At 39.3% G+C, this 15115-nt stretch overlaps 1 protein-coding gene across 1 annotated transcript in view; it reads left to right on the plus strand.

The window, feature by feature from the left end:
* Positions 1–5997: 5997 nt before the first annotated feature.
* Positions 5998–15115, plus strand: part of LOC129625458 (olfactory receptor 18-like) — a 32522-nt gene continuing 23404 nt past the window's right edge. Inside the window, exon 1 of the mRNA XM_055543871.1 lies at positions 5998–6872. Coding sequence (XP_055399846.1) covers positions 6013–6849 — 837 coding nt within the window. The 5' untranslated portion in view covers positions 5998–6012 and the 3' untranslated portion in view covers positions 6850–6872. The remainder of the gene's footprint in view (positions 6873–15115) is intronic.

Genomic DNA, 15115 nt, shown 5'->3' on the forward strand with positions numbered 1-15115 from the left:
AGTACAAGTAAACAACCCCCTGAGAAGAGGAGAGATCTAGACCCTTCCCAGGACATTCACTTTTCTCCTTTTCCTGTTGCATTAATATTAATGAGTCTCCAGAGACTGGGCCAACATGGACCAACTGGTGAATGATGAGCTTTGAGCACTGAGCCCTAAGGTCATACCATTGTGAATAACTGGCAGTGCCTCCAGCTCACTAATTTGCCTGTTCTAATATTGTGAGTCCACTCCTATGTCTCCATCCTTTGTAGGAACCCACATCAGAAGGTCCAGCCTGAGTCTGTCTTCCTGATCATCCTGAGAAGGGATTCTGAGACTTCATCACACACCAGGCAGGAGACGGGCAGTGAGTCTGTGGTCCTTGGTCATGTTCTAGCAGAGATGCAGCCCAGCCCAGTAAGTAAGACAGGGATGGATGAAGGAACTGTTGAGAACATGAATTTTTCCAAAGACAAATGTAACAGTTGGGATAGACAGGTGGGAGGACACCAGTATACTAATTTCAGATTAGAGCCCTGTGATCTTCATGATCTTTGCTCCAGTTGGGGTGTGAGAACTCTCATTCAGAGTCCTGCTTCCACCATCACTGGTTCTGACTCTGGCTCGCACCCCACCCACCCAAGCAGCCAATGGGTCTCTATAACCTTCCCCTGAGCACTTCAATTCATTATGAAAGAAGTCATGGGGAGACTGAGTAGGATGACATTAATCAAAGTATCAGGTACTGTTATTCAAGGTTTCCTAAGTGTCAGGCTCTGGGGTGTGTTTTTGTGTTTCTTGGTTAATTACATCTGCATCATCTCTTCCAAATTATAAGTGCACATATTATTATTATTATTTTATTAGGAAGAAAGGACAACATTTTTTTTCACTGCCTGCCCTAGGCTCACTTCCAGGGATGTGTGAGTCTGGTGGGCTGCAGGCAAGGCAGCCAGGCATAAGTCCCAGGCAAGGGAGCTGCCGAAGGGCAGGTCCTGGCACCTGCCTTAAGCCTGGGCTGGCCAGCTCCTCCCCTGGGTGTGGAGAAACATGGTGAATGCAGGGTGGAGGGGCCGCAACAGTTGAGGGGTGCACTCCTCCACATGTCTTCACAGCTCCTCAAGAAGCACATTTTATGTCACATGTATCACGTCATGAGGTAGAAAATGCTAAAACCTTTTTGAAGCCAGTCACCCCGGGAAGGCTGATTCCAGACACAGGGCACCTGGGCCATCTTCCTGTTTTCACCCAGTCCTGCCACTTCCCTGTCAGCCCTGGTAGAGACTCCCTGCTCATTGTGCCCTTCCCCTTGGAGTTTTCTGGAGGACACAGAATAAGGGAGTGGGTAGCACTTGCTGCATCAACTTTAGGAGGAATGTCTGAGATCACAGGCAAAGGTCAAAGAAATAATTGGCACCTGAAATTTTCAGGGTAGATCTCTCTGTTGATGCTGTTTCTTGATTTCAATCATCTATCCACTTTCTCCTCTGTATTTATAATCAACTGAATCAATCATGAATAGAGACATAAATATCAGAGTCTTGGTTTCTGGAAACTGAAAACAGTTCAAAATAATATACCCCAGGTACATCTGTTGTTATACCTCTGTACTCCTGCTTAAAACTTTCAGTAAGTCTGAAAACAGTGAAATTTAGGACAGGACTCAGAGAAGAAAAATGGAATTTTGAATCCTATAGCTCTACCAATTCTTAGTGTGTTATGGGGAAATTTCTTGGAATCTGTGAGATTTAGGATTATCAACTGGGTTGATTCCTCATTGATACAAGCCCACTGAATTAAGACTAAACAAATAAGTGTTGCCCTCTGTTCAATAACTATGTGATGGATGCATAAAGAAAGTGCAAAATACCTTTTTTATATTTGTTCCTAATAATGATAACGATAAGTCTCGTGTCATCAGATTTAAACATTTATTGATCTGATGTTATGGTTTCCCTATATCCCTGACAGGACATTTTATTTTTGTTTATACAAGTATATCCTTCAAATATGAAGAGAACTGAGTGAGGGTCATTTATTTCTGATTCCCCAGAGCCTATAACTTGATAGCACAGAAGTGGCCCCAAGAATTTAAAAAAAACTCAGTTAAGTGTTGAATAAACCCTTCCAGTTTTCACAGAAACAAAGTGTGGGCAATATAGCTTTTGCATAGTGCACCATTCATGCCCGTGTTGTCATCCTTTTCAGAATACCCCATAGGACTAGAGACAAAATAAAATAGTATTTGTTTTTATGTCATGGACTTTCTATGGGGCCTATTATTTTCCATTTAATCTTCAGATTTCAATGATCAAAACACCATTTCTGAAGTTTTTATAAGTATTGGGGGAAAAAAGAGTCAGAAAACATGGGGACAGTACATTTTACTGCACTTGCAGAGACATATTTTGAAATTTCCTATCATTCCATGCTCTGGTGCCCTGGCACAGGAAAGGCTTTGAACTCTTCTGTTATATAATCCATTCTGCTGCTGCTGCTGTTTAGTTACTAAAGTGGTGTCCAGCTCTTTGCAACCCCATGGACTGTAGCCCATCAGGCTTCTCTGTCCATGAGATTTCTCAGGCAAGAATACTGGACTGGGTTGCCATTTCCTTCTCCAGGGGATCTTCCCAACCCAGCGATCGAACCCACAACTCCTGCATTGGCAGGAGGATTCTTTACCACTGAACCACCTGGGAAGCCCAATAGTCCTCTTCAGTTCAGTTCAGTTTAGTTCAGTCGCTCAGTCATATCCGACTCTTTGCAACCCCATGAATCGCAGCACGCCAGGCCTCCCTGTCCAACACCAACACCTGGAGTTCACTCAAACTCACGTCCATCGAGTCGGTGATGCCATCCAGCCATCTCATCCTCTGTCATCCCCTTCTCCTCCTGCCTCCAATCCCTCCCAGCATCAGGGTCTTTTCCAATGAGCCAACTCTTCGCATGAGGTGGCCAAAGTACTGGAGTTTCAGCTTTAGCATCAGTCCTTCCAATGAACACCCAGGACTGATCTCCTTTAGAATGGACTGGTTGGATCTTGCAGTCCAAGGGACTCTCAAGAGTCTTCTCCAACACCACAGTTCAAAACCATCAATTCTTTGGTGCTCAGTTTTCTTCACAGTCCAACTCTCACATCCATAAATGACTACTGGAAAAACCATAGCCTTAAATAGATGGACCTTTGTTGACAAAGTAATGTCTCTGCTTTTGAATATGCTATCTAGGTTGGTCATAACTTTCCTTCCAAAGAGTAAGCGTCTTTTAATTTCATGGCTGCAATCTGCAGTGATTTTGGAGCCCCCCAAAATAAAGTCTGACACTGTTTCCACTGTTTCCCCATCTATAGTCCTCTTAGATAGGTTCAATTATTATCTAACTGACAGACAAGGAATCTTCCCAGATGTGTTTATATTATTTATTTTGAATGTTTCTCAATTAAATCATGGGAGAAGGCAATGGCAACCCAATCTGGTATTCTTGCCTGGAAAATCCCATGGACAGAAGAGCCTGGTGGGCTACAGTCCAAAGGGTCACTAAGAGTCAGACATGACTGAGCCTCTTCACTTTCACTTTTCACTTTTATGCACTGGAGGAGGAAATGGCAACCCTCTCCAGTATTCTTGCCTGAAGAATCCCAGGGATGGGGGAGCCTGGTGGGCTGCCATCTATGGGGTCTCACAGAGTCGGACACGATTGAAGCAACTTAGCAGCAGCAGCAATTAAATCATAGTATGGCATGCCAACATAATGAACCTGAATTACTTTGAGGCAGAAGAATTAAGGGAATTGCAATCTCTTGGTCAGGAAGGACTCACATGAAAATCTGTTAGTAGACATAAGGCAGGTTGTGGGACCTTCCCCAGGTGCCAAATTTGTCAACCATAGATAGGAGGGTTTAGACCAGGAAAGGAAGACCACCTGGTACATGAAAATGGGCTCAACATTGCTAATACCAGGAAACTCAAGTCAAAAACCCAATCAAATACCACTTTTCATATGTTGAGATGTTTATTATGAAGAAAAAAAAGACAAGTTTCTTGGAGGATGTGGAGATAAGGGAACTGTTGTGTGTGGTTGGTGAGAATGAATATTGGTACAGTCATTACAGGAAAGAGAAGGGAGGTTCCTTAACAACAAAAACTTACTAATTGAAATAGAACTACCATAGGATCCAGCAATCCCACTTCAGGATATATGTCAAAGAAGAGATTATCTGCTTTTACATGTCATTATGATATTATTTGAAATAGTGAAACCATGAAAACACTTAAAGTGTCTGTTGAAAGATGAATAAAGAAAATGTGGTATGTATATATGTGTGTATATGTAAGCAATGAAATATTATTCAGCCAGGAAAAGAAGGAAATTCTGCCATTTGTGACAACATGGGTAGACCTAGAGAATATTATGCTTATTAAAATACATACAACAGACATAGACAGTCAATATCATATGATCTCACTGATGTGTGGAAGTTAAGAAAATCAAACTCTTAGGGCCATAGATTAGAACTGTAGTTGTGAGGAAATGCTGGTGGAGAGAGTAGGGAGATTTTGGTCAAAGGGTACAAACTTTCAGTTATAAAATGAATACATTCTGGGGAGCTAGTACACAGCCTGGTGACTATAGCTAATAATTTTGTATTATATTCTTGAAATATGCTAAGAGAGATCTCCTTAACTATTACTATAAACACACACACACACAAATAAAAATGATGTGAGGTGACAGATATGTTAATTAACCTGACTATGGTAACCATTCACAATGTGTACATATATTAAATCATCATTTTGGACATCTTTTAAGAAATTTCCCATTGCACAACCCAAATATATGCAATTTTGTCAGTTAACTTCAGTAAACTGAAAAAAAGAAAAACAATAACATAGTTAATCTGCCAGTACAGAATAGGGTCCAAAAAGAGTAAAGTGGTCTCACATATCAGACATTTTACTGAGATGGTATTGGACTGAAACAAATAAGCCTGTATAAAATAAAAAAGTTCAAGTAGGTTTCTTAAATTTTGTTACCATTTAATCATTGACAATCCTTGGTACACTGATAACATCTTCATAGTCAGGAATGCTGTATTATGTGCACTTAATTAATTATCTTACAATAAATGACTCAACATAAAAAAAAAATAAACCATACTGATTGAAATTTGAAGTCCACTAAAGTCAAAGATATGAAGTATATATTAAGTGGCTTTTGATATTTGGCAAAACTAATACAATTATGTAAAGTTTAAAAATAAAATAAAATTTAAAAAAAAATAAAATAAAATTTAAAAAAAATAAATAAAACATAACCCTGAGATTGAGTAATCACTCATTTCACGAAAGAGGGAAGACAGAGAAACCAAAGAATGATAAAACTTTGAATAGCATATAAAATATTTTCTGATTATGAACTTCAGCTTTAATTTAGAATCTAGATGACATAGTCCTGTGTTTCATAGAGATCTGTAAATATTCTAAATAAAAGAAATATCTAGAATTGCATTTGAATAAAATATAACTATATCTAAGTCTATTTAAATTGAAATTATATTTTTCCTTAAAGGGGGAGTTTCTCATTCTATATTATGTCTAAAAAAGTAAGCTGTATTTAACTGAGATCATGGATATGGCTGTATTACCTCTAATGTGCTTGTTCCCTTTCATCTTTCAGTGAAGTCTTATAAAGTAAGACTTTGTAGACAGAGGTGAATAACACAGAAATCAATGAGGAAACAGTTCTAAGCAGATAGAAATTGTCATAATAATGACAGTTATATAATGAGAAATATTGCTGAAGGAACTGGGGTGTATGATCTTAGAAATGAATTGCTTGAATCCAAAATTTAGACACAGTGTGCAAGGCCCGTTACTTAATTCCTATTTTTTCAGCCCTCTTTTATTTTTTCCAAAGGTGTCTAATCTACACAGAACTGGAAATCTAACCAGTGTCTCAGAATTCTTCCTCCTGGGCCTCTCAGATGATCCAGAACTACAGCCTTTGCTCTTTATCCTCTTCCTGTCTATGTACCTGGTCACCATTTTAGGGAACCTGTTCATCATCCTGGCTGTTACCTCTGACCCCCACCTCCACACCCCCATGTACTTCTTTCTCTCCAACCTGTCCTTGGCTGACATTGGTTTGGTCTCCACCGCAGTCCCCAAGATGATTGTAAACATCCAAACTCACAGCAGAGTCATCTCCTATGAAGGCTGCCTAACACAGATGTCTATTTTTCTCCTTTTTGGATGTATGGATGGTACTCTTCTCACTGCAATGGCTTATGACCGGTTTGTGGCCATCTGTCATCCACTGTACTACATGGCCATCATGAACCCACGCCTCTGCTGTCTCTTAGTTTTGGTGTCTTTTTTTGTTAGTCTTTTGGAGTCACAGCTGCACAATTGGATTGCGCTACAACTCACCTGCTTCAAAGATGTAGAAATCTCTAATTTCTTCTGTCACCCTTCGCAACTCCTCAAGCTTGCCTGTTGTGACATTTTCACCAATAACATAGTCATGTATACTGCTGGTGCCATCTTCGGTTTTCTTCCTATCTCGGGGATCTTTTTCTCTTACTGTAAAATTCTCTCCTCTGTTCTGAGAGTCCCCTCATCAGGTGGCATGAATAAAGCCTTCTCCACCTGTGGTTCTCACCTGGCAGTTGTTTGTTTATTTTACATAACAGGCATTGACGTGTATCTCAGTTCAGCCATCTCACAATCTACTAGGAAGTTTGCAGTGGCCTCAGTGATGTACACTGTGCTCACTCCCATGCTGAACCCCTTCATCTACAGTCTGAGGAACAAGGACATCAAAAGGGCCATGCGGAGGTTTCTCAGCAAAATGTTCTACACTTAGTACCTGTGTTATGCATTTGGAAGGTAGGTTGCAAAATGCAGCAAAATTAAATCTAGACCTGAAAATTCTACCTCTCTCATACATCACTTTTTGTAGCTCTCATGGCTTTACTTCTCCTTTTGCTTAACCTCATAGTTAAATATTACTTTTCTTTTATGTCTTTAATGTGATGGGTGAGATTTCTAGGATTCTTGTGCATCAAAATCATTCCTTGGCTGAATATTTTTTTTCTTTTTTTTAAATTGGGAGGTAATTGCTTTACAATATTGTGTTGGCCTCTGCCATACATCAACATGAATCAGCTATAAGTATACATATGTCCCCTCCCCCTGAACCCCACTCCCATCTCCTACCCCATCCCACCTCTCTAGGTTGTCACAGAGAACTGGGCTGAGCTCCCTGTGTCACATAGCAAATTCCCACTTGGTATCTGTTTTCCCTATGGTCATGTATATATTTCCATGCTACTCTCTCAATTCAACCCACCCTCTCCTTCCCCTACTGTGTCCATAAGTCTGTTCTCTCTGTGAGTCCATTACTGCCTTGACTGAATCTTACTGCCTCTACAGAGATTATACAGATTATCTTTTGTGGCCCAAGCATCCTCAAAAGATGAATAATTCCCTTTTAATATATTGAAAATGTATAAGTTTTTCACAGCTCTTGTGTATTTTCCGCAGTAAATTCTATTTTTCAAATCTGTTTACATAGGTTATGTGTGAGTATTCGTGTCACTGCTTCTCAGCCTTGGGTTTTATTGAAATCATCTGGGAACTTCAAAATACTGTTCACTGGGTCTAACCACCATCAAATATTCTGATTTAATTAGACTCGGGTGTGGTCTGAGCATAAGGAATTTTAAAAGCACTCAAGTGGTTCTGGTATATGGCCAAGGTTGAAAACTACCAACGCAAATCAGATCTTTCATTCAAAGGTGACCTGTATACCTTGGGTCCTAACTGCTCATGAACAAATGCTGAACATCCAGAAGAGAACAGAGCTCAGAGGGGAAGCTATGAAGACCCTGATGTAGTAATAGGCAATGTGTTTACCATGTTATTTCTGATCATTTTCTTCACTTAGCTTCTCTACATCATACAAGGCTTTGCTTTGGGGTGGGGCTCTTGAAATCACTATTTTTCATCTTCGTCCATCTTACATACATTCAACAGTGGTCAGTAAAATTCTCTTTGCCCTAAGAGCTAAAGTGTTCCCTTTATGCCCCTCAAATCAAGTCTTCCTTCACTTATGATTGCTATGTTACTACTTTACTTTTTTAAAATTTTCAGTCTTTCAGTATCTCTTTAGCTGACTCTCTGTATTAAATTCTCTTTATTAAAATGACTAATTGGTTTCTCTTTTCTTGACTGAACCCCAACTGATATTGTAGCATGAGTACAAAAGTATATTTCGGGGTCTTCCCAGGTGGTCCTGTGGTTGGGAACCCGCCTTCCAATGCAGGAGACACAGGTTTAATCCCTGGTCAGGGATCTGAGATCCCACATGCCACAGGGCAAGTAAGCCCATGTGCCACAACTAGATAACCCAAGTGCCACAACTAAGATGTGACTAAAAGGTGACACAGCAAAACATTTTTTAAAAATCAGTATTGATTGTTTTGAAAAAGTGTATTTTGAGGCATCTGAAATTGAAGATGCAAAATGTGCACAGGGAAGAAAGGTTGTCAAAAATATGTCTTAGTCTGGGATATGCACTTGGAAAATAGGTTGGCGATGTCATATTTCAATTGCTGTGTGACTCCAATGATATCCAAGGTACATTCAGTCACCCCAGTCTTCACAATAAGTTTATCTTCTTTCACATTACTTAGGAGTGCAAATAGCCCAGTTGTCAACAAAGGGGAGTTTATTCCTTTTATTAATACTAGAAACAGCCTGGTTAGAACTTCATTTGAATACCATGGCTTTCTGTCACAATAACTCGAGTCTTAGGGTTCCTGTTGAATTCTACAAGATGACTATCCATCACTTCATAGATATGTCACACATTGTTTTGTAGTGGTAATACTGGCCATCTGAAAATAATATTGTGCAAAACTAGTTTAATTTACTTTGCATTTTACCACTTAAGATCACCACAAGCTCCATTGATGAGTAACTTTGATATTAAAGAAAAGATACACTTGACATAGGATAAATTCCTATTGGATTTTGGGAAGAAATAGCACTCATTAAAAATTACTAAAATAGTATGTCAGTATATCCACTTATGCAGATGACATGAGTTTGAGTGACCTCCAGCAGATAGTGAAGAACAGGGAAGCCTGGTTTGCTGCAGTTCATGGGGTCACAAAGAGTCGGACATGACTTAGCAACTGAACAACAACAAAGTGATAGTCAAAGAATCTTGGAAAAAATCCAAGTAATCCTACTTTGAGTGTATATGTGTATGTGTTTGTGTAGTTTAATTTCCACTTTATGTTCTTTACAACCTCTTATTTTCTTATTAAATCATATTAAATCCTCACATCAAATGATTATAGGAAATTTAAGTCTTAAAATATTATAATTTTAAGTATACACACAGGAATACTAATCTAGATGTACTAAAACATTCATGAAGTGTTTTTCCACAACATTCACAATTGGTCAAATGGGAGTAAATAAACTATACTGCTATGAGTTCAGTAATTCAGATTCCACAGATAAGGGAAACCATACATTCCATGTCTTTCCTTGTCTGACTTATTTCTTTTAGCATAATGCCCCTAAATTTCATCCATATTGTAATGAATAGCATAGTTTTCTGCTTTCTTGTGGCTGAATAATATTCCATTGTATGTGCTGAATATCTATCACATTTTCTTTATCCTTAATTCATCCATGGATACTAGGTTGTTTCCATTTTTTGCTCTTGTGAATGATTCTTCAGTGAGTATGGGGATGCAGTTATCTCTTTGAGATAGTCATGTCATCTCCTTTGGACATACACCCAGGTGTAGGGTCGCTGTATCATGCGATAGTTCTATTTAAGATTTTTGAGGAACTCTACTCTGTTGTTGGTAGTGGCTGCACATTCCCATAAACAGTGCATGAGGATTCCTTTTTCTGCACATATTTGCCAGCATTTGTTAACTTTAGTCTTTTTGATAATAGCCACTTTAACAGGTGTGAGGTGAAGATTTTGCTTCCCAATGTCAGACCCCAGGCTCGGGTGCCCAACATGTGGTTCAAACCCCTCACTCCCCAGGAAGGATACCCCAGCCTGTGTTATATCACCCTCCTTATCTTCTGTGACACATCCTAGAGGCACAGATCCCAACCTGAACACTTCTCCCACCTTCCTACCCAACTCCATGTGGGTATTTCTTTAAATTCTTTTTTCTTCAGAAGTATGTTTCTTTTTTTTTCTTGCCACAAAACATTATTTTTGTTTGTTTGTTCTTTAAATTTATTTTTTAATAGGAGGATAATTGCTTTACAATATTTTATTGGTTTCTGACATACAGCAACATAAATCAGTCATAGGTATATGTACGTCCCCTCTTTCTTGAACCACCCTCCCACCTCCCATCCCATCCCACCCCTCTAGGTTGTCACAGAGCACCAGATTTGAGCTCCATGCATGATACAGCAAATTTCCACTGGCTGTCTAGTTTTACATATGGTGTTACATGTTAGTTGCTCAATCATGCCTGACTCTTTGCGACCCCATGGACTGCAACCCACCAGGCTTCTCTGTCCATGAGATTTTCCAGGCAAGGATACTGGAGTGGGTTGCCATTTCTTTCTCCAGGGGATCTTCCCAACCCAGAGATCGAACCCGCATTTCCTGCACTGCAGGCAGATTCTTTACCAACTGAGCTACAAGGGAAGCCCTTACATATGGTAGTGTAGATGTTTTTTTTTTTTTTTTTTTTTTTTTAATTTTATTTTATTTTTAAACTTTACATAACTGTATTAGATTTGCCAAATATCAAAATGAATCCGCCACAGGTATACATGTGTTCCCCATCCTGAACCCTCCTCCCTCCTCCCTCCCCATTCCATCCCTCTGGGTCGTCCCAGTGCACCAGCCCCAATCATCCAGTATCGTGCATCGAACCTGGACTGGCAACTCATTTCATACATGATATTTACATGTTTCAATGCCATTCTCCCAAATCTTCCCACCCTCTCCCTCTCCCACAGAGTCCATAAGACTGTTCTATACATCAGTGTCTCTTTTGCTGTCTCGTACACAGGGTTATTGTTACCATCTTTCTAAATTCCATATATATGCGTTAGTATACTGTATTGGTGTTTTTCTTTCTGGCTTACTTCACTCTGTATAATAGGCTCCAGTTTCATCCACCTCATTAGAACTGATTCAAATGTATTCTTTTTAATGGCTGAATAATACTCCATTGTGTATATGTACCACAGCTTTCTTATCCATTCATCTGCTGATGGACATCTAGGTTGCTTCCATGTCCTGGCTATTATAAACAGTGCTGCGATGAACATTGGGGTACTCGTGTCTCTTTCCCTTCTGGTTTTCTCAGTGTGTATGCCCAGCAGTGGGATTGCTGGATCATAAGGCAGTTCTATTTCCAGTTTTTTAAGGAATCTCCACACTGTTCTCCATAGTGGCTGCACTAGTTTGCATTCCCACCAACAGTGTAAGAGTGTAGATGTTTTAATGCTACCATCTCAGTTCATCCACCCTTCTCCTTCCCCCCATGTCCACATGTCTGTTCTCTATATCTGTGTCTCTGTTGCTGCCCTGCAGATAGGTTCTAGATATTTCTAGATTCCATATATATGTGTTAATATACAATATTTGTTTTTCTCTTTTTGACTTACTTCATTCTGTATAATAGGCTCTAGGTTCATCCATCTCATTAGCTAGCACTGACTCAAATGTATTCCTTTTTAAGGCTGAGTAATATTCCATTGTATATGTGTACCAGAACTTCTTTATCCATTCATCTGATGATGGACATCTAGGTTGCTTCCATGTCCGAGGTATTGCAAATAGTGCTGAGATGAACACTGGGGTACATGGGTCTTTTCCATTTGGTTTCCTCAGGGTATATGCCCAATAGTGAGATTGTTGGGTCATATGGTAGTTTTATTCCTAATTTTTTAAGAAATCTCCGTACTGTTCTCCAAAGTCACTGTATCAATTTGCATTCCCATCAACAGTGCAAGAGGGTTCCCTTTTCTCCACACTCTCTCCAGTATTTATTGTTTGTAGATTTTTTCAATGATGGCCATTCTGACTGGTGTGAGGTGATACCTCATTGTAATATTGATTTGCATTTCCCTAATAATGAGCAATATTGAACATCTTTTCATGTGTTTATTAGCAATCTACATGTCTTCTCTGGAGAAATGTCCATTTAGGTCTTCTGCCCACTTTTTGATTGGGTTGTTTTTCTGGTATTGAGCTGAATGAACTACTTGTATATTTTGGAGATTAATCCTTTGTCAGTTGTCTCACTTGCTATTATTTTTTCCCATTCCAAGGGTTGTCTTTTTACCTTGTTTATAGTTTCCTGCACTGTGCAAAAGCTTTTAAGTTAGAAGTGTGTTTGTGAAGTTTCCAGTTTGGTTTTTGTAAGAATATCTCCACATTTTTGATGTGTTCCATAGGGAAGTGTGTTCAGGGTTCTCCTATGCCACCATCCTCATCGCCTCCTGATAATGAAGGTAATTTTCAGTGAACTTCTTGGAATTCATAAGTTACCTGATTTTGCAAATTGTGACCTTGAGTATAAAAGAAAACTTCTTTCTGTTTAACTTTCTCATTTGTATAATAGTGATAAGAAGTTTTTAACTGAGAAGGTGATAGAGAGGAGGTAACCTAAAGTACTTGTTAGAATAATGTTTTGACCTACTAATAGATCAATGATTGTACACTATCATATTCACCACTTTAATAGGTCAATGTGTCATTTCAACTTATGTGCTTTTCAGGCAGAAAAGTTGATTTTCCCCATCAGGTCCTCTAAATCTTTAACCCTGTGAAACAGTCATTTTTTTACTCTGGGGCATTCTGATTCTTCCTTTTTAATCACATACAGCTTAAAGCACTTGTGGATTAAGCAGATAATACATGCACATGGTAATATGTAAATAAATGTTGATATCCCTCTTATCATCTACTCTGAGGTTGATGTGTTTCAAATTAATTAATTGTGTACCATTAGCCCTTTATCCAGGATGCCTGACTGACCTTGACATTTTCTTGTTTACACAATAAGACCTTGACCAGGTTGAGGGCAGGGGCTGAATATCATTTGTTTGTACACTCAAATGTAACACAGAAATGGCAGAGATTAGACATGGCTCTACTTTGTATAACATTGAACAAGTATTCTACTATGTTATAAGAAAAAGTGAAGGCAATTTAACATTTATTCTTCTTCTCAGGATCCCTTGACTTCTACAGACATATCTAAGAATTCCTGAGAGAGAGGGGGGAAAGTATGGTTTGCTCCTATTTATTATCAAGAACCTCACTGGGATCTGTTTCTCTCTCATAGTTACCGTAAGATTAAGACTCACAGAATAAAGTTAGTGTTTGAAATTTACTATAAATAACAATGGATAAGGAATGAGATAGAAATTTCTCAATTTCACATCAAGCAGTGAAAAGATTTCTGTTTCCTTAAAAGGTACTCATCATGTGAGGAGAAAGTGAAAAAAGCTCATCACTAATTTTTACTACATAAACATCAATATCTATGTTTGTCATCTACTGTGTCCTGTACACACATCTTTGGCCCTAATATCAGATCTCCTCTACACAATATGCCGTGAGATCAGTTAATATTATTTTTGCTATTGTACAAGTATTTTAAATGTCCCCAACACTTACCTCCACTTTCTCCAATCCACCTCTGCTCACTTTCCACTTAGTAAAGGATATTCTCTGAGGGCATTGGGAAAAGGACAAAGCACATGTCACATTCATGGGACAAATGTAACTACCACTGGTTTTCATATCCCATTTCCTGGAAATCATGTTTGCCAATGACCCTAGTACCTTATCCCTTCTATTCACGTGAAACAGCTTCTGATTAGTAGCTCATTTTTGCCCTGCACTCATTATTTAAATGGCTCAACATTCAGTCTCTCTCTCTCCTATCCACCTCCAGATATCTGCCATGTGATCTCCTCTAAAAATACCCTTTTTCACTTATCACCACACAAGTAAATCGCATCCTTTCCTCTATACTCCATTTGATTTTTGTATGAATTAAAGTTTTCTCATGTCACCTAATGATAAAGCAATCTCTGCATTCTCAGCAGAGAGGTCTCTGAGTCAGGAAGGCTTCATGGACAGGATTTAGAGGCTCCATCACAACACTATCCACTTACATCCCACCTTATCCACTAGAAAAAAATACATAAGCCAAAATCACATTTTATTAACATCTTCAAGAGTTTAATAACACAAAGAAATCTGAAAAAAATATATATTCTGGAGTGAGTTGATTCATTTCTGCTGCTGCTAAGTCGCTTCAGTCATGTCCGACTCTGTGCGACCCCATGGACTGCAGCCTACCAGGCTCCTCCATCCATGGGATTTTCCAGGCAAGAGTACTGGAGTGGGTTGCCATTGCCTCTACTTAGAAACAATCAGATTCACTTGGAATATTTATTATTATACATTTGTCCATGGAATGGCTACAGATTGTTCTGATGTTGATGGAGGGGCTCTCCAGGTATATCAGAAATCAAGGGTCTACTTGAGACTGCATGACCTGAAGCTGCAGAGTAGGTTCTGCAGAAGTACCCAGTGAAGGGGAAATTCTCAGTTCAGTTTAGTCACTCAGTCGTGTCTGACTCTTTGCAACCCAATGAACTGCAGCACACCAGGCTTCCCCATCCATCACCAACTCCCGGAGTCCACCCAAACCCATTTCCATTGAGTCAGTAATGCTATCCAACCGTCTCATCATCTGTTGTCCCCTTCTCCTCCTGCCCTCAATCTGTCCAAGCAGCAGGGTCTTTTCAAATTGGTCAGCTCTTTGAATCAGGTGGCCAAAGTATTGGAGTTTCAGCTTCCACATCAGTCCTTCCAATGAACACCCAGGACTGATCTCCTTTAGGATGGACTGGTTGGATCTCCTTGCAGTCCAAGGGACTCTCAAGAGTCTTCTCAAACACCACAGTTCAAAAGCATCAATTCTTCAACGCTCAGCTTTCTTTATAGTCCAACTCTCACATCCATACAGGACTACAGGAAAAACCATAGCCTTGACTAGATAGACCTTTGCTGGCAAAGTAATGTCTCTGCTTTTGAATATGCTATC

The sequence above is a fragment of the Bubalus kerabau genome, chromosome 1 (genome assembly GCF_029407905.1).
Source record: "Bubalus kerabau isolate K-KA32 ecotype Philippines breed swamp buffalo chromosome 1, PCC_UOA_SB_1v2, whole genome shotgun sequence".
Lineage (NCBI taxonomy): Eukaryota > Metazoa > Chordata > Mammalia > Artiodactyla > Bovidae > Bubalus > Bubalus kerabau.